The sequence below is a fragment of the Phyllosticta citriasiana genome (assembly GCF_038021145.1).
Source record: "Phyllosticta citriasiana strain CBS 120426 chromosome Unknown IWZ02scaffold_1, whole genome shotgun sequence".
Classification (NCBI taxonomy): domain Eukaryota; kingdom Fungi; phylum Ascomycota; class Dothideomycetes; order Botryosphaeriales; family Phyllostictaceae; genus Phyllosticta; species Phyllosticta citriasiana.
In genome coordinates this window covers 406,958-424,415 of record NW_027117278.1, presented here as the reverse complement: position 1 = coordinate 424,415, position 17,458 = coordinate 406,958, and the positions used below count along the sequence as shown (strand labels likewise).

General features: G+C 58.8%; 6 protein-coding genes across 6 annotated transcripts; 3 read left to right on the top strand and 3 right to left on the bottom strand.

Annotated features, from left to right (window-relative positions):
• Positions 1–579: 579 nt before the first annotated feature.
• Positions 580–2,434, bottom strand: IWZ02DRAFT_486355 (uncharacterized protein; the record flags this gene model as incomplete). The annotated part of the gene is made up of 5 exons (XM_066769251.1): positions 580–1,956; positions 1,986–2,088; positions 2,138–2,188; positions 2,238–2,298; positions 2,353–2,434. 5 exons carry the CDS (start codon positions 2,432–2,434, stop codon positions 580–582), a joined length of 1,674 nt encoding a protein of 557 aa, XP_066626793.1.
• A 991-nt stretch (positions 2,435–3,425) lies between these two features.
• Positions 3,426–4,199, top strand: IWZ02DRAFT_428898 (peptidyl-prolyl cis-trans isomerase H; the record flags this gene model as incomplete). The annotated part of the gene is made up of 5 exons (XM_066765948.1): positions 3,426–3,443; positions 3,496–3,539; positions 3,567–3,795; positions 3,847–3,953; positions 4,007–4,199. The coding sequence occupies 5 exons, from the start codon at positions 3,426–3,428 to the stop codon at positions 4,197–4,199; spliced, it is 591 nt and encodes a 196-aa protein (XP_066626792.1).
• A 557-nt stretch (positions 4,200–4,756) lies between these two features.
• On the top strand, positions 4,757–6,028 carry IWZ02DRAFT_428897 (pyridoxal phosphate-dependent transferase; the record flags this gene model as incomplete). Its single annotated transcript, XM_066765947.1, has 1 exon — positions 4,757–6,028. One exon carries the CDS (start codon positions 4,757–4,759, stop codon positions 6,026–6,028), a length of 1,272 nt encoding a protein of 423 aa, XP_066626791.1.
• A 1,184-nt stretch (positions 6,029–7,212) lies between these two features.
• Positions 7,213–8,658, bottom strand: IWZ02DRAFT_369698 (acyl transferase/acyl hydrolase/lysophospholipase; the record flags this gene model as incomplete). Its single annotated transcript, XM_066764453.1, has 2 exons — positions 7,213–8,319; positions 8,470–8,658. Coding segments are annotated over 2 exons (1,296 nt in total), but the record flags the coding sequence as incomplete, so codon positions are not given.
• A 930-nt stretch (positions 8,659–9,588) lies between these two features.
• IWZ02DRAFT_4579 (uncharacterized protein) lies at positions 9,589–10,682 on the top strand. The gene is made up of 3 exons (XM_066767966.1): positions 9,589–10,008; positions 10,077–10,271; positions 10,322–10,682. The coding sequence occupies exons 1-3, from the start codon at positions 9,781–9,783 to the stop codon at positions 10,394–10,396; spliced, it is 498 nt and encodes a 165-aa protein (XP_066626789.1). The 5' UTR covers positions 9,589–9,780; the 3' UTR covers positions 10,397–10,682.
• A 4,666-nt stretch (positions 10,683–15,348) lies between these two features.
• On the bottom strand, positions 15,349–17,105 carry IWZ02DRAFT_4306 (C2H2 finger domain-containing protein). Its single transcript, XM_066766085.1, has 3 exons — positions 16,797–17,105; positions 16,343–16,744; positions 15,349–16,231 (listed from the first exon to the last, which is right to left on the bottom strand). The coding sequence occupies exons 1-3, from the start codon at positions 16,960–16,962 to the stop codon at positions 15,456–15,458; spliced, it is 1,344 nt and encodes a 447-aa protein (XP_066626788.1). The 5' UTR covers positions 16,963–17,105; the 3' UTR covers positions 15,349–15,455.
• Between the last annotated feature and the right edge of the window lie 353 nt (positions 17,106–17,458).

The window sequence follows — 17,458 nt, the reverse complement described above, 5'->3', positions numbered from 1 at the left end:
ACTGAATACATGGACAAATGAATGAGTGAAAGGTTCGCACGTTCACACGCACTCCATCTCCATCGTTAATCTGTCTTCTTTCACTACCGCACGCACGCACGCATGTCGGGTATAGCATACACGGAAGAGAGGACAAGTAAAGGATGAGGGGGAGTGGTCGTGGTAGTAGCAGTGGTAGAAGAGAAACGTATTTTTAAAATCCGAGAAAAGTAAAAGTAAATAAGTAGATAGGTAAAATGTAAGTAGGATAAGAGGGGTCTGAAGGTGTAAGTAAGTAAGCGTGCATGGCGTCCCATCCCGTACGTATCCATCTCGTAGTGTCCGTCAGTCGGTCAGTAAGTCAGTCCATCCATCCATAGCTATCCGTCAAGCCGTATCCGTCCGTCTGTCTGCTGTATCCCATTGACCATGCCTGTTGCCGACTTGGCACCAACTGCGCAGTCCGTCCGTCTACAAAGCGGCCGGGCCAAGTCTACCCCAATACGTCGAGTCTGTTTTGCTGTTGTTCGTACAGGACATGGTTCCAAAGTCATCTCATCTTCTTTCTAATCGTCCTCCGTTCCTCCAAACACGCATCATCTACCCCAACAAGTCATCCATCCCACTGCTCCCCGTCGACGCCTTGGCGCCGCCCGCACCGCCCGCAACAGCACCAGCACCACCAGCAGGAGGCGTGCCCGCCGAAGCGGGGGCGCCCCACAGCCCAGTGCTCGTCTTTTGCTTTGCCAAATCGGCCATGGTCGTCTTCTGGCCCTGCGCCGCGGGCTTCTTGGGCCCAATGCCCGAGAGCAAGTCGCTGAACGCGTCGCCACTGGCCGGCTTCTTAGCCCCGCCGGTCGCGTTGCTGCCGATGCTGCCGGTTGGAGACATGACGGAAGCTCCGCCGCCCGGCGTCGAGGGGCCCGTCGAGTTGGTCTGCAGGGCCGGGACGCTGGTAAAGTAGTTGGGGCCCGATGGGGCGTAGCCGCTGGGTTTAGGCGGTTGGAATTGTTGCGGTTGTTGCTGTTGCGGCGGTGGGGAAAAGGCCGAGGATGTGTTGGTGGCAGTGCTGAGAGCTGGCGTGACGCGCGCCGTGCTCGAAGCAGAGGTGGTGGGCGAGTTGATGCTGGAGAAGAGGTCGTTGATGCTGGACGACTGTGTGCCTGAGCGCGGCTGTGGAGACGCGATGTGCGGCGTCGTCGAGGTGGGCGGAGGCAGCACAAACGGACTGCTGCCAGCAGGCTTTGGAGCTGCGCTGCTCGGAGCCGGCGCGGGAGTTGCGGATTGAAAGTCGTCAAAGTCGTCGTCGTCGGCTCCGCCAGACTGCATGCCTCCAAAATCGTTTGCTCCCATGGACGCGGGAGCCTTGCCGTTGGAGCTTTGTTGTTCTGGTTCGTCAAAGGAAAACAGGTCGACTTCGGGTTGTTTGGGTTTTGGCGGCTCCTCCTTCTTGACGGGGGTCCCGCCAGCTTCTCTCCTTGTGCCGGCCCGCTGCGTGTCTGCTTGTCTCCGGCCTGGCGCGGCGACTGCGCCCTCATCGTACTCGTCGTACTCTTCGAAGCGATCCCGTCTGCTGCTCGAGCCGTGGTAGCCGCTGTCCATTTCACCGCCAAAGCCCCCACCGTCGCCGTAGACACCACCGCTGTATGCTCCATAGCCGCTGCGCTCCTCGCTGCCAAAGCCGCCATACCGGCTGCCGCCCGAGAAGCCGCCTCCCAAGCCCACACCGCCTTCAACACCGACGTACTTGTTTCGCGTGGCCCGTGCCTTTTTGCGCTCTGATCTGATGCGGTCGACGTCGCTAAGCAGCTCCGCCAGCTCCTTGGCGCGATTCCGCACATTGATACCCTGGTCCTTGCCGTTTTGGTCGATGAAGTGGAACTGGCGCAGCATTTTGAGGAGCGAGAGGTGGGAGCGAGCATCGTCAATGACGCGTTCGGAGCCGTTCTTGACGAGGAATTCGAGCAGTTGCAGGGCCTGGTGTTGGGTCAGCTCAGCGGCTCCACGGACAATGGCAGGATGCTTGCCTTGTAGATTTGGCGCCACTCCTCGGCAGACTTTTCGGTGAAGCGCTTGTAGATCATGGGCATGATTTCGTTGAGGAGTTGACTGCACGACTTTAGCACTTGCGGCCGGGGGCTGCGAGGCAGAGACTGACTAGTTGTAAGTGCCGTTGGCGATCTCCTGCATGAGCGACGACGAGGCGCCCCTGTAGACGGTTAGCCTTGCGGAGAGGAGAACTCGAGCGAGAAACCGACCATGGCTCATTGTTAGTAGCCTCGCGCACCTTGGCCTCCATCTCGGTGTAGTTCATGACGGCTGCATGGCATCAGACGGGGTGGCTCCGGTTGTGGAACTGGGCAGTGGACGCACCATTTTGGACCTTGCGCACACCGGCCTTGAGGTCGTAGACAGTGAGGTTGCTCACTTTGTCCCTGAGGCTGTCGAAATCCATGGTAGAGGTATGCGCAGACCGGCGGAATGGAGAGGTTGTGGGCAAGATGGAGGTTGAGGACAGCGAATTGGTTGCGAGCAGTGGTTCCAGGTGTTGGCAGCGGTAGAGTGTCCTTGTTCCCTGCCGCGGTGCCCGATCCCTGCCGGCCTCCAACCCATCCACGTGCTGCAACTCTCCAGGGGCACATTTGCGCGCCAGACAAGTCCATGGCTCGATTGGTGTGAACGGCGCCGTTCCTGCATTTCTACTAGGCTTTTTATCGTCGCCTTGGGTTTGCACTGCACGCCTCCCCGGACACGATGGAACGCAGCGCAGCGCAGCGCAGCGCAGCAGAGGCCAGGGCAGGGCAGGGCAGGGCAGGGCTGCTAGTATGAGATCACGTGATCTGGCCAGTGCTTCCGCTTTTCGTTGCTCCATCATTCAGGAATTCCATCTCCAGTTGTCCTCCAATTGCTCCCGCTTGCTACACTCTAGCTCCCTCCAGCTCTCGTCTTGCATCTCGAGCCATTCGGCAAAGATCTTTTCCAGGTATGGACACGGCGTTTCCCGCCCAACGGAGCTCCAGCTCGTCTCCTCCAGCTCCATCGAGTTGCAACCTGGCTTTGCCTTTGCCATGGCTGAGCAGAGCAGAGCAGAGCAGTGCAGTGCAGAGCAGTGCGGTGGTGCGGCAGCTGTCAGCAGCATGAACCAAGGCCGGCGTCGGTGGTGACGTCTGACAGACGTCTTGATGCATTTGATGACAGCAGCTCTCCGCAGCTTTTTCCAGCGCCAGCCTGAACTTCTCTGCACCGCCCCGGAGCTCACCCCCATCACGTGCAGACGCTAACCGCGAAGCGCCTAGTGCCGGCCCGTCATGAGTTTCTTACGCGGGGGTCCACGTCTTTTCTGCCCCTCCATCTGCCCCTCGTCCCGCCTCCTCTTCCAAACAACACAACACTCCTTCCGTCCATCCATCTCTTCCATCAGAAACTTTTCCTCTACCTCGAACAAAATGGTTGTCAAGGTTTTCGTACGTCGCCAATCCCTCTGCCGTGTCAATCTCAAGCTAATAAGCCCTCTAGTTCGACTGCGAGTGGGAGTATGGTGCTACCGCCCCTGCCTGCCAGTCACTCTACTGACTTCATCTCCACAGGGGCCCTGAGGTCCAGGTCGACTCCAAGGGCAAAGTCACTAGCCAGGGCGCCGTCAAGGAGCAGTCCGGCCGCATCAACTTTGACCTCTACGACGACGTCGTCCCCAAGACTGCCGAGAACTTCCGTGCTCTTGCGACCGGCGAGAAGGGCTTCGGCTACAAGGGCTCCAAGTTCCACCGTGTGATCCCCGACTTCATGCTCCAGGGTGGTGACTTCACCCGTGGCAACGTACGTCAACCACCTACACCCGTACAGATGATTGTATTGACGGACTTGTAGGGCACCGGTGGTCGTTCCATCTACGGCGAGAAGTTTGCCGACGAGAACTTCCAGCGCCGCCACGACAAGCCCTTCCTCCTGTCCATGGCCAACGCCGGCCCCAACACGTAAGAGACAGCTGCTTTGTACACACGAGACATGGCTAACCCCATCCCCACAGTAACGGATCCCAGTTCTTCGTGACTACCGTCGTCACCTCTTGGCTCGACGGCAAGCACGTCGTCTTCGGCGCCGTCCCCGATGGCGACGTCGACTCGTACCGCACCATCAAGGCCATTGAGGCCTGCGGTTCCGGCTCGGGTGCCATCAAGTACAAGAAGGCGCCTACGATTGTCAACTCTGGCCAGTTGTAAATGCCTCTGATGACGGGATGATGCCACGAGTTGCTGGTGCGATGGTCATTTGAGGGGTTAGCCTCAAGTGAGGGGCAGCTGGCGGGGCTGCGGGGTAGCAAAAAGGAAGCGTAGACTGGCACTTGGTAGTCTTGCCCAATCCAACTTGACCCCGCCATGAATTGTTTTTCTGCACTGTCTGTGATTGTGAGGTGCAATTGGCCGTTTGTCAACATGCCTCGCCCTCTGCTGGTGGCTGGCAGCCAGCTTTTCCGTGGTGTTGGAGGGTCAACTGGGAACGCCGGCCCCATGTCACGTCACACCGATGACGGCCGGTCAGTCAGGTCCGGGTGGCAGCCCAAGTCGGCGCGAATATCTCCGACCGAGTCACAGGAATTCTGGGTCGACGTGGGGCTCGGGCTGCTCCCATCATGGAGGGTCCGGTCTCTCATGAGTCGACTCACTTTCAACTGCACGGCGCTCGGCTTTCTTTGAAGACAGTCTGTAGTTTTCTCAGCGTGTCTGCCGCCCATCAATTCCTTCCTCCCATTCCTTTCCAGCTCTCCACTGTCCCCGCAATGGCTCCCTCGATCACGACGTCCAATGGCGCTCCACCCGCGTACAAGCCCGCCACCGTCTCCATCCACGGCGACGACTGGCTCAACACCAAAAACACCGACGTCGCGCCTGCGCTGCACGTCTCGACGACCTTCCGCTACCCGTCCGCGCCCGACCAGCTGCAGCCCGCCCTCGACGGCGAAATCGAAGCCGAAACGACCGACTTCCCGCCCGTCTACTCGCGGCTGTCGGCGCCAAACACGACGCGTCTGGAAGCGCTGCTGTCCAAGCTGCTCCACGGCCGCGCCATAACGTACACGTCGGGCTTGTCGGCGTTCCACGCGCTGCTCGTCTTCTTCCGACCCAACGTCATTGCCATCGGACGGGACAAGCTGGCGGGTTATCATGGCTGCCACGGCGTCATCGGCCTGCACAACAAGATGCACGGGCTGAGGATGGTGGATCTGCATGACGAGAAGAGCTGGGACGACGCTGGTTTGGGCAAGGGCGACATCGTGCACGTCGAGACGCCGCTGAACCCTGTAGGCACGGCATACGACATCGCAGCGTTCGCGGCGAAGGCGCACGCCAGAGGTGCGTATCTGTCCGTCGACAGCACCTTTGGGCCACCTGGCCTGCAAGACCCGTTTGCCCACGGCGCCGACGTCGTCATGCATAGCGGCACCAAGTACATCGGCGGCCACAGCGACATGCTGTGCGGCGTGCTCGCCGTGCCAGAGCAGCGCGCAGACTGGTTCTGGGGCCTCTGGAACGAGCGCTTCTTACTAGGCAGCGTGATGGGGAGCCTGGAGGGCTGGCTCGGCGTGCGCAGCTTGCGCACGCTCGAACTGCGTGTCCGCGCGCAGAGCCGCAATGCCGAGCGCCTCGTTGCGTGGCTGCATGCGCTGCTGTCTGCGCCGGAGAACACGCTGGATGAGGATGCGAAGCTGGTTCGCAGCGTCGTGGCGCAGGTCAAGCACGCGTCGCTGCAGACGGCCGACTTCGACTGGCTGAAGAGGCAGATGCCGAATGGGTTTGGCCCCGTCTTTTCGCTGTGGACGCGTGATGTGACGGATGCGAAGGCCCTGCCGAGTAAACTGCACCTGTTCCACCATGCGACGAGTCTCGGGGGTGTGGAGAGCTTGATTGAGTGGCGTCGGATGAGCGATAAGTTTGTCGATGAGACGATGCTGCGTGTGTCGGTTGGAGCCGAGGATTGGGAGGATTTGAGGGACGATTTGTTGCAGGGGCTGAGGGCGCTGGCGGAGGAGAAGAAGAAGAAGAGCTCTTAGTTTTTTGATTGGGCAAAAGATGAGACTATAATAATAGACGGGGATTTCTTTTCATTTCAAGAGTTTTTTTTTTTTGAATGTAACCTGCAGCTCCTCCTCTCCCTTGTCGACGCTATATGTATCGTACCCCTGACTCCCAGACTCCGCCCATTCTATGCTCCAGTGTACCTGGACAATGACTAGACAATAGACATATCGATGCTGATGCTTATGCTCCTCTAGTGACCACTCAGCCAATCAGCAATCAAAGACCATCCAGCGTCCATCAACGCCAAACCTATCTATATACCCATCCATCTGAAGCCCCCACGCAATACTACTAAAAAGAGAAGACCAAACAGAGACACATACCTCAACACTTTCCATCACCCTCCATCAGCAGAACCCAGCTCAGAATGCTGCTGCTGCTGCTGCTGCCGCTGCCGCCGCCGCTTTCGCCGACTCTCAAGCAGCGCCCTCCACACGCGCAGCTGCAGTTTCTTGACGACCGCGTCCCTATCCCTGTCCCAATCCCCATTCCGACTATCGTTCTTCAACCTCTCCACGTCAGCCTCGGAAAACCCATCACCATCAGCAGTTGTAGTGACGGTGCTTCCGGCGCCCGACCCCTCCTCGGCAACATCCTTCTTCATCTCCCTCTCGAGTCCCTGACGTAGTGACTGCGCGACGGAATGCTCCTCGTCCTCGTCACTTCCCACGGTTCCGCTGCGCTGCAGCTTCCGCCACGCCGTCCGGCGCTCGATGCGTCCGCTATCCAGCCACGCCTCGGCCGCGCGGCGCGTGCCGAATTTGGTCCAGTCGACGATGCGGTGTTCCCGCTCGAGGTGCAGACGGTATGCCGCTTCGTCCGTGAAAGTGCGGGGGCCGCCTCTGTGTCGGATCCCCTGAGCCCCCTGGTCTCCCCTGGCGCTTCCATCATCCTCCTCCTCCTCCTCCTCCTCCTCCTCCTCGTCATCATCGTCCCAGCATCCCTCCTCGCCGCAAGCCCATCCGCGTCCCGCAACGCACACGGCAGCTCCTCTGACGCCGCCCGTGCCGCCGCCGCCGCCGCCGCGGACCCAAAAGCCATGGCGCTCGTGCGCGTGGGCTCGCAGCTCCGCACGACTCTCGAATCCGCGGCCCTGCGCCGGACAGCCGGGCTCGGGACAGTAATAAGCGAAACGGGCGGCGAAGCGCTCCCAGCGCTCCGTCGCGGCTCTCCTGCGACGCAGACGCACGAGGAGCTGCGCCGTGTCGCGCAGCGCGGCGTCCGGGCCGGGACGCGACAGGTAGGCCATGGTCGCCGCGAGCATGGCGGCTTTTGTCTGCGCGCCGGACGACGCGGGACGCCAGGAGTCGAGAGGAATCACGCGGCCGATGCCCGACGACACGTTGAGGCGGTGGTAGACGGTTGGGATGGCGTGGGGGAAGGCGGCGGCTTCGTCTTCGAACCGGTTTTGCATGTGCTCGTGCACTTGTTCGGTTTCAGTGACGAGGTTTTGCATATACTTGATGACGGCGAGGTTCTCGAAGAGGGGTTCGAGGAACGAGGGGATCTTGGGACCGCCGGGGACTGCGGCCGTGTCGGACGTGCTGTCTTCGTCGTCATTTACCGTCGCCCGTCCGGTCCCGATGGAGAGGAGCAGGAGAGGCTTTTGCTCGTGCAGTTGCGTCACCTCTTGTAGCGCCACGCTGGCTGGATTGTTAGTCCCCAGCCCGCCGTCCTTGAACATGAAGCCTTCGGCCTTGAGCGGCTCAAAGTACGTCGGTGCCGCCGACGTCGCGCGAGCCACCTGCCAGATGGGCATGCGGTGGGCATGGCCAGGATTGAGGTGCTGGTTATTGCGCGCTGGGGAAGCAAAAGGCGCAGGCGGGAGGTGGTCAAACGTCCTGAAGAGGTACGGCCGCCATGTAACGCCCGTCTTGCGAGCTAGGTTCTTGCCGCGGGCGACGACCATGGTGCGCGAGCGCTCGGCGTCGCTCTGGAAGGGAATCGTCTTCTCGCTCGTGCCCCACTGCTGCATCTCGTCGTGCAGCGCCGCCTTGGTCACGTCCTGCAGCGCCTTTTCCATCCGCCACGACGCGTACTTGGGCTGCACGAGCGACGACGCGGAGACAATCTTGGGTGCCAGGCGAGGGTGGCCAAAGACTTGGTTGCCGACGACGTCGTACTGCTTCAGCGCCGTCTCGACATCCATTTCCATGCGTCCCAGCATGATGGCGCCCAGCCCGCCCGTCGAGGTGCCGACGCAGTAGTCGAAATAGTGGTGCGGTTTGAAGTCGGTTGCTTCATAGTCTCCTGAAAAAGTCCTCTTGACGCTCTCGTCCAGGTTGTCCGTCGGCTCCAAAGCTCTTGCTTGCCTCTCACTCAGGGGCCTGAGTGGTCTTGGGTTCCACCTGTAGTACTCGCTGCTGTCATTGGGGGCATAATACTGCGGCCTCTTGGGGTCGGGATCAGACACATCGTGGCCGGGGACGAAGCCTCTTTCGATCTGTTCGGCTTTGTACATGAGGCGCTTCTCGATGAGTAGCTGCGAGTAACCCTTGATGCCTCCCCCATCAAGCGCCAAAATGGTCTTGCGAGCCCATGGGCTCCTTTCGTCCGAGTCTGATACATCAGCCTGCTTGTGCAGCGGTAGCGGTCGAGTCATTTTGGGAGGTGGCCGGCGACCAGCCGGCATATGAGAGGTCGGTCCAGTAGCCTGGGAATCCTTTGATCGAGACGGTCGGGGTTGAGTGGAAAGCAGCGTGGCGAGAGGTGAGCAGACCGAACCAAATACGCAGAGAGGGCGACTCGGGCGGTCTTTTAAGTGGCCAAGGTGGTATAGAGGCCGTCAGTAGGCAAGCGTAGGCACGGGGCGACAGCAGCCACTTTTTGGACCCCAGACGATGCCGTATTCTGGTCTGCTTGCAGGGGTGCTGAATGCCTACTTGAACTCGGTCTGAGCCTCTTTCTATGTGCAAGGCATAAAAGCAGTCGTGTAATGAGGATTGCTTCGAGGCTGATTTAGAGGTTCAGAGGTGAGGATGACGCATGCGAGTGGGCGACTTGACATCAAAACACCAACGGCGGCCATGGTGCGGTCCGTGTAGAGTCATGAGGCACAACCGTTGCCTCGTTGCCTTGAGGTCAGAATGTTTCGGAGAGCCGCGTCGAAAAGGCGCAGGTGACGGAGTGAGGATTGATTGACTGTCCAGATGGTCGGCCGCAAGATGTGTGAGTGGTCGATGATCGCAGGGGTCAAGTCAGCCAGCCTACTTGACCCGCCGTCTGCCTTGCCGTCTGCTGTCAGCCTCGAGCCGCCCCTGTTAACGCCACGACGATTAACGGCCGTCATGCACAAATGTCCGAAGAAAAATCCCTCCAGGCATTGCATCTGTACGTACATAGTCGCTCCATCAGTTGCGCATTGGGAGCAGTCGTCCGCATACACACCTATGTTTGGGAACTGTCAGTCATTTACTGCAGCTTGACCAGAGGGAAATTATTTCGTCGACACCCACTATGATGATGCTGTCACCGGGGGGCTCAGCACGCCGTCCCCAGGGCGCAGATCCCAGCCAGTCACACAAGCATGACACCTTGCCAGCCTTTCGATCAACTTCGCTCGCCGCATGACTGAACCCACGGTCAGTATAAGTCGCCGGCCTCTGCCCCATCAGTCGTTACCTGCTTCACCGTATCCCCGTCCACGTGACCATTTCCTTTCGTTCCTCTCCCTTTCTCTCTCACCGGTGCCGGTATCGTTGAACCTCGTCGAAAATCATGGACGATGCTTCCTTGCAGACGCACTCGCCCGACGAGTACAGCCACCATAGTAATGCTTTCCGAAACGAGTCTCCCAAGACACCCTCGCAGTCTTCGAGCTGGCTGCATCCTTTCCGCCGCAACAGCGGCACCTCGACTGCCAGCCAGCGCAGCAAGAAGGACGAGGTCGTCGTCTTTATACGCTCCACTGACGAAGTCTGTCTTAAAGACCGCGCTGAGGTCCAGGTCCAAGGCTAGTCTCCTCTTCCCCGACTCACTTTCTCACGTAGTTTTCTTCCTCATGCTAACGCATCAATGCAGCCGAAAAGACGCCTCCCCTCAGCACGGCCAACCTTCCGCGGTATCCTTGGACTGGCGAAAAAGAAGTTTACGTGCCGACGGCGTTTGGCGGCCAGAAGCACGACGCCAGCTCCAAGCGCTGCTCTTGCTGTGAGTGGGCCGCCACCATCGAGCTCGACAGCATCAGTCCGGGATTTCGCTTCCGCCGCGTCGCCGGTAATGTGAAGCAGCTGTTTGTCTTTGATAAGCCGATTGATGGATAGGAGTTTCCCCTTTTGCCCCGCTGGCCGCGGCTCCGTCGTCTGTCTTTGTATGATATTCTTGCTGGAAGCGTCGATTAGGAAGATAGTCGTGGGTTCGCCTGGCGTCAGAGGTTCAAAATGCTGGGGCGGTGTCAACAGAGAAGACGTCAGCCGTGGATAATTTCAGGCCAGACCAGCACGACAAAAGGGCCGAGCAGTTATGGGAAAGAGTAATGCTAAAAGGTTTTCTTCCAATCGATCTGAAGTAAGCAGAAATTAGAGAGACGCAGAAGGACTGTTGATCCCGTCAGAGTGGGTGTGATAACGTGAACCAGCATACCTACCTCACGAACACTGGAATCACAAGGCGGGAATAGAAGGACGCAGAAGGACTGTGGGACCCGTCAGTGTGGGCGTGTTAATGTGAACCAGTATGCCTACCTGACGAGCACCGGAATCAAAGGGCGGGAACCTCCAAACCAACACTTCCCTATATGGCCGTCGACTAAGCAGCACGACGCCGACAGTCCACACACAGAACAAAAATCAACGTACCTTTCCCTCCTCTGGTCTCATCTGGACCCTTCCATCGTCAACCTCTTCCTCCAGCGTCCACCACCGCCATCTTGACAGCTCCATCAATCAGTCAAGCCGCGATCTGGACAGCACCATGTCAGCCAGTCCAAGCCCCCCCGGCTCCATATTCTACGAGCACTTTCTCCAGTCACCTCGATCCACCTCAAGATCAAGTAGCATGACGGAGTTCTTCCCCATCCTGGACATCTGCGACGAGCTGGACAGCTGCGCCGAGCTGAACTGCTGCTCCTGCTGCTTCGAGCCGGACAGCTGTGACGAGCCGGACTGCTGCACCGAGTCGGACAGTCGCGGTGAGCCAGACAGATCCTCCGAGCCAGACTGCTGCACCGAGTCAGACTCCGAATACGAATTCAGCATTTCCGAGTTACCGCTCAGCCCGCGAGCCTGGGGCGTTGTGCTCCCCCATCCGCCGCCGGATCCTCCGTTGGACTTTTCGGGCACCACTCGTGTCAATTTTTGCGAATTTGTTGACTTCAAGAGTTTGGTTGGTGAAGATGGTGATGATGAGACCATGGGAGAGGGTGGTGAGGGAGAGGGTGAGGGTGAGGATGTGATCATGGGCGAAGGAGGAGAAGAAGGAGAAGACGATGATGACGAGGTGAGGAGCATCATCATGTCGACTCCGTCGGAGAAGAACGCGACACCGAGCACGACCAGGGGCACGACCACGCCCGGACAAGCAGCCGCCCCCGTCAATCCTCTGACCAGTCACTACGACGTCCTCGAGTTCCATGACGCTTATCTCTCACCATGTGTCGATCCGAAAGCCGTCAGGCTAGTGTACAAGAATCCAAGCTCTTACGCGACGAACGACGACAATGTCAATCAACTGACTGAGGAAGAAAGGGGAGGACTAAGAGAGAGACAGAGAGCGTGGTTCATGGAAACAAGGCGCCGACTCGACATAGCGCCGCAGGTGCCCGGGCCATGGCATGCGGTAAGCCACCAGCGCACCCCCGGGGAGTGGCTGCGCGAATGGGTGGAGAGAGGAAGAAAGCAGGCGCATCTACGCCTGATCCAGCAGCGCACGAACGAGGCGGAATGGCGCGAGCGGATGCGTTTGCAGACGGAGAAGCAGCGGCGAGAAATGGCATGGCTGCAGCAGGAGAGGGAGAGGAGAGGCCAGCAGCAGCAGCTGCTGCAGCCCCAGACGCCGCAAGCAATGTTGCTTCACCGCCATCGCCGCCATCACTCGGACCAGCCGTGGACGACGCCGTCTGCCCAACGTGAAGGCCGAAAGATGCAACTCGACGCAGGCGAAAAGCAGACGCCGAAGACACCGCACCGTAGCCACCACCGCACGCGATCGGACCAGCAATGGGCGACGCCGCAGACTCAGCAGCAGCAGAGCGCAAACCAGTCGACGCCCTTTCGCACCCCGCGAGTGACACACCACCATCGCCAGCGCTCCGATCAGCAATGGGCGACGCCGCGGCAGACCTCGGCCGGCGCAATCAAGGAAAACGACCAGGAAGAAGAGGTTGAGATAGGAACGGAGGCGCATACGCCATTGCAGCAGACGCCGTGGTCAACGCAGCTCCACCATCGTCGTCAGCGCTCCGATCAACAGTGGGCGACGCCGCGGCAGACGTTGGCCGGCATTACAGACGACGAATTAGCGACTCCAACAAGAAGGCTTCTGAACCGAGGCGGCGGCGGCGGCCAGCACGAGGAGATGGAAATGGAGATAGATGCGGGAGTTGAGACGGCGAACCAGTCGACGCCATTGCAGCAGACGCCTTTGTTGACGCAGCACCACCATCGCCGTCAGCGCTCCGATCAGCAGTGGGAGACGCCGCAAACGCCGCAACAAGTGCAGCAGCAGCTTCAGCAGCAGCAGCAGCAGCAGCAGCAGAGCGCAAACCAATCGACGCCCTTTTGCACCCCGCGAGTGACGAATCACCGTCGCCAGCCCTCCGATCTGCAGTGGGAGACGCCGCGGCAGACGTTGCCCGACAACGAGAACCCAACCCTGACTCCGAGGCTTAACGGAATCCAGGAACAGGGAGAGCAGATGGAGATGGATGCGAGCGTTAGAACGGCGACGTTGGAGGTGCAGGAACAGAGACAGAGACAGAGGCAGAGGCAGCCGAACTCGAACTCGGACGCGAACCATTCGACGCCATTGCAGCAGCCACCGCGGTCGACGCAGCAGCAGCGGCCGGTCCTAGTGTACGAGCGGACAACGACGACGCTGGCGTGGCGGGAGAGGGGTCAAGTTGCCGGTACGTTTGTTGTCCTTTTTCACCACTCCCCCCCCCAACCTCCCAACCCTCCTCTTCAACGAAAGATTTTTGTGGAAACGAATAAGACTGACTGACTCCGGTCACAGCCGCCCTCCCAAACACCATGCACGTCATCCCGATCCCATTCCTCTGCCTCGGCAACCCCGCCAACCACGCCATCGCTCCTCTCTTCGCCCCCTCGCCGCACATCTCAACGCTCCTCATCTACATCCGCCTCACGCCGCGCCACACGCACACGTACAGCAACACGCGCGGCCCGTACCGCAGCTGTGAACACTGTACGGCCGCCGGATGGCGCGAGGCGCGTCGCGTCGCCGACATGCTGCGCGAGAGCGGCGTCTTGTTGGTGGCGGATGTGGAGTGGGCTGCGGCGGGCAGGATGGGGGCGCGCGAGCTGTGGTGTCTGGATCCGTCGGTCGATGAGGGAGAGTGAGGTGGGGGAGTGTGATGAATGAGGAGAAGAGTTGACGAAGTAAAAGAGCCGAGGAGATATAAGAGAGAGAGAGAGAGAGAGAGAGGATGAGAGACAGCTGCTAGCTAGCCAGCTTTGACAGAGTTACGGAGAAAGACGGCAACAACAGCGAGAGAGAAAAGAAAAGAAAAAACAAAACCAAAAAGAAAAACGGCAAGAGGGGGGGAAGAGACCAGACAAAAGCGATCGTGATCAAAAGCCGACAAAGCATGAAGAAGGGTTTGGGGGCTTTGACACGCTTCGACGACGGACAGACCAAGTCTACTTTGGCAAGCTACGTGCAACCCTTGCTTGCTGTTTGGCTGGTTGGGATGATGTGCAATTAAAAAGGACGAAATAAGGAAATTGAGGGCGAAACCGGCTTCGATCAAGGAGAAACTTTGGTGGGGCTTGCCAAACCATCGACAAGGAAAGAAGTATCGTGAATGATTGGAGAGACAGACAGACAGACAGAAAGTCTTTCAAAAAGATACCTACCTAAACTAAACCGCGAGTGTGATAAGTCCCGAACGAGTGAGTCAGTCAGTCCACTTCGGCGGTCCAAGGCTCGGTCGGTGCCAAAAGACGAGCGGCTCACGCACACACAAGTATGTATGGGTTCCTGAGAACTGCTGGGCCTTGCTTGGATGCTCCTCCTTGTTGCTGTCTGTCCATCCGCCACGATAGATCTGTTCCGCCTGTGCGAATGCTCCCAGTCTGCGCTCTGCCGCCCGCGCAGTGTGATGTGTGCCACGACTCTTGTCACCAAGCCTTGGTCGGTCCCTTACTGGGCCAAGTGCTTAGGTAGCTAGCGCTGCGAAGCGAGCGCAGCGCTGTGATAGATGGATGACGGGTGGGCAGAGGCGAAGAAACGACGACAACGACGTGCTTAATAGAAAAGAGGGGCTGACACTCGCGGGCTTACTCGAAGTGGACTTTACGTGCCATGGATGGGCCCATCTTCTTGTAGAAAGATAATCAACCACGGCGGCGTCATCGGCAAGCCTTTCGAAGCGCCATGAGCTTCGTTGGCATCGACGACGATAACGGCCGATGCTAGCACAACGGCTGCCGCGAGCCGCCTGCTTGCCTGCCTACCTGCTTTAAGTAACAGTTGAGCATCACTTACATTCAAAGCAGCGTAATCACGAAGGCCAGCCAAGCAAAGTCGAATCAAATGTTGAGATTCCCCAAAAAGAGTTGTGCGCCCCCTCCGGAAAACAAAAAGGGACCCCCCCCCCCCCCCCCCCCCCCCCCAAAAAAAAAAAGGAAGCAAAGATGCGACTATGGAAAAAAAGACCAACCGTTGATAGGACTTACATGCTGGGGAGAGTGAGTGAGTGAGTGAATGGAGAAGAGGAGAGGAAGGAGATGAAAAAAAGTGGGATTGTGACAGCCACCTTTTTGTGTGAGCACGCCGCAGCTGTGGTGAGCGTAGTAGTCCGCGGCCTTTTTGTCGTCTCCTCAGCGCCGATCATCATCAGTCTTCCAGCCCGACACGAAGCTGCCAGGAACGTGACTAACCGACTGGATGAAATCGTCGTCCCTTTTTACCCAAAAAACATTCAGGCCCGCGTCGTCGTTGCTGTAATGCTGCTGCTCCACGGACGCCGCAACTGGTCGAATAAGATATCCTCGGCCGTATGTTAGAACAGCGTGTCGAATCTCATCAGTACCAGCAAACTTAGCTGTTCTCAGCTGCTCCTTGTCCTTGTCCTGAGCCATGTTCGTGTTCGCTCGATGCAGGGACCTTGCGGCGTCGATAAAATGCATCCGGCTCCAGATCGATCTTCGTAAAAGACGTAGCCCGGGAGCAGACGCAGAGAGCGCGTGAGCTCAGGTTGGCCAGCCCGGAACGTGATACCTATCCCGTTGAATCCACGACGTCATCTTGCCCAACCACAACGCCAGTCACAGGGGGCTCGAGCGTGCCAATCACCGTCTCACCCTCTCTGCGAACTTCGGGGTTGAATGCATACCTGGGCAGCCGGGCCATCTTCTCTTCCGGGCTGAATTCGTTGTCAGAGTACACCAATTTTGTCGGCACCTTGTCCTTTTTCTTTTTGCCCGTCTCTGGCTCCTTCTTCTCCGCATCGTTGGCTGCTGGGGTGGCGCTCTCTGCTTGCCTACCTGCGCTCGAAATGAGCTCATCCACAGAAGCCTCGAGCCCCGGAATGGACGATGCAGGTTGGCCATTCTGACCCGATGGGCGCGCGCCCGGAGCGGTGGGAACGTGGCCCTGATGCATCTGCTGCATTTGGAACTGATTGACTTGCGGTGCTCCAAAGCTTGGACGCTGCGGGAGGCTGGGAGCAGCAGGCAGGCTGCCCTGTCGCGCCGGCTGCGGCGGGTTGGTCGGAGGGGTGCGATTCGGCGGCTGGTGGGCACCGTAGGGAAAGTTTGCAGGTGGCGATCCCGAGCCCTGGGCGCGAGGCGGACCGGCCTGGTACGGCGCCTGATAAGGCTGGCCGGGTGCTTGCGGGAATTGCTGTCCTGGAAATGGGGAAGCGCCTGGAGTTGGAAAGGCTGGAGTGCCATATCCAGGCTGGGAGGGAAAGGCCGAAGGAGGCTGCTGAGGGTACTGAGCATTGTGCGGCGGGAACCCAGTCTGTGGATATGGCTGCACGTAGGCTGGTTGTCCTGGACTACCCTGTTGAGCCGAGTAAGGCATCTGCTGCTGTGGGTACGTTGGCGAACCTGCCTGCTGCTCGTCTGTCAATTGCTGTCAGACAAAGGTCTCATGGATACGACTTACGAAAGTTGCTGGGCTTTGAACAGGCGCCGGGCTCTGACCACCATGCGCACCAGTAATGGGCGTCACGTCGCCGCTGCTCCCTCCAGCTTCCGCCACCTTCTTGGCCTTGTGCGCAGCCAGCCGTGCCTTCAAGTCACCCTTCGACTCGAGCTTGGGTTTCTTTGGAGCCCCAGAGCCAGTGCTATTACTGCCCGGAGGAGGGTTGCCAGTGGCGGCGTGGTGTTCTGCCTGCTGTTCGTAGTACTGCTGCACAACGCGTTGGTTGTGCGACTGAACCACGTCCTCGGGGACGCCTTCCATTCCGAAAATCTCATATTCTAGACCTGCGCGACTCGGGATGGCATTCTCGACCTGGGTGAGGGATTCCTTGTGGACCTGTGTCATATGCACGTTCAAACCTGGCTGTTATCAGTATCAATGCCGGCAAGCTGTTGAGCTGGAAGCACTCACCACCTGCGGTATTCAGCCGCCTGCCACATCTCTCGCACTTGAAGTGCTTTGCCTTTTGGTGATTGATGAGAATTTTCAAATCATCAAAGTCGCGCTCACAGTAGTAGCACCAAGGACGCGAAAGAATCTCCTCAACGTCAGGGTGGTGCCTCTTCTTCTTGCCCATGTTGACGGATGAACGGTGTTGTTGGGTGAGGGTTTCAGAGGCGCAGGGGTTGAGCGGGTGAGGTTGGCGATGGAGATGGACGCAATGGGTGACGCAGTCGAGGGAGGAGGTCTGCAGTGGCTAAGTCAAGCTCGCGGCCATGTCAAGGCGCAACGAGAAACGCCGGTGGTGACGACGGAGCCGGCTTAGTCAGAACGCTAGCGTCGGTCGGACCGGAAAAACCTCACTGCAACCAGATTTTCAGTCAATTTCGACTTTCGCCATCCGACATCCACATTTCAGCAGGCCGTGCCATGAGAATGCGGTCATGGGAGTGCCTTCAATGACAAGGCTCAACTCTTTCGAAAAGCTTCAAATGTAGCCAGTCCTTCACGCAACAGTATACCGGCTACTTGCTCCATCTGGAGAACCCTTTCAAGTCCTCTTCACGGGGAACAGCATGTCTTCGCTGCGTCTTGTGGCGAGGCAGCGCTGTGGGCTGGAATTATACAGGAGC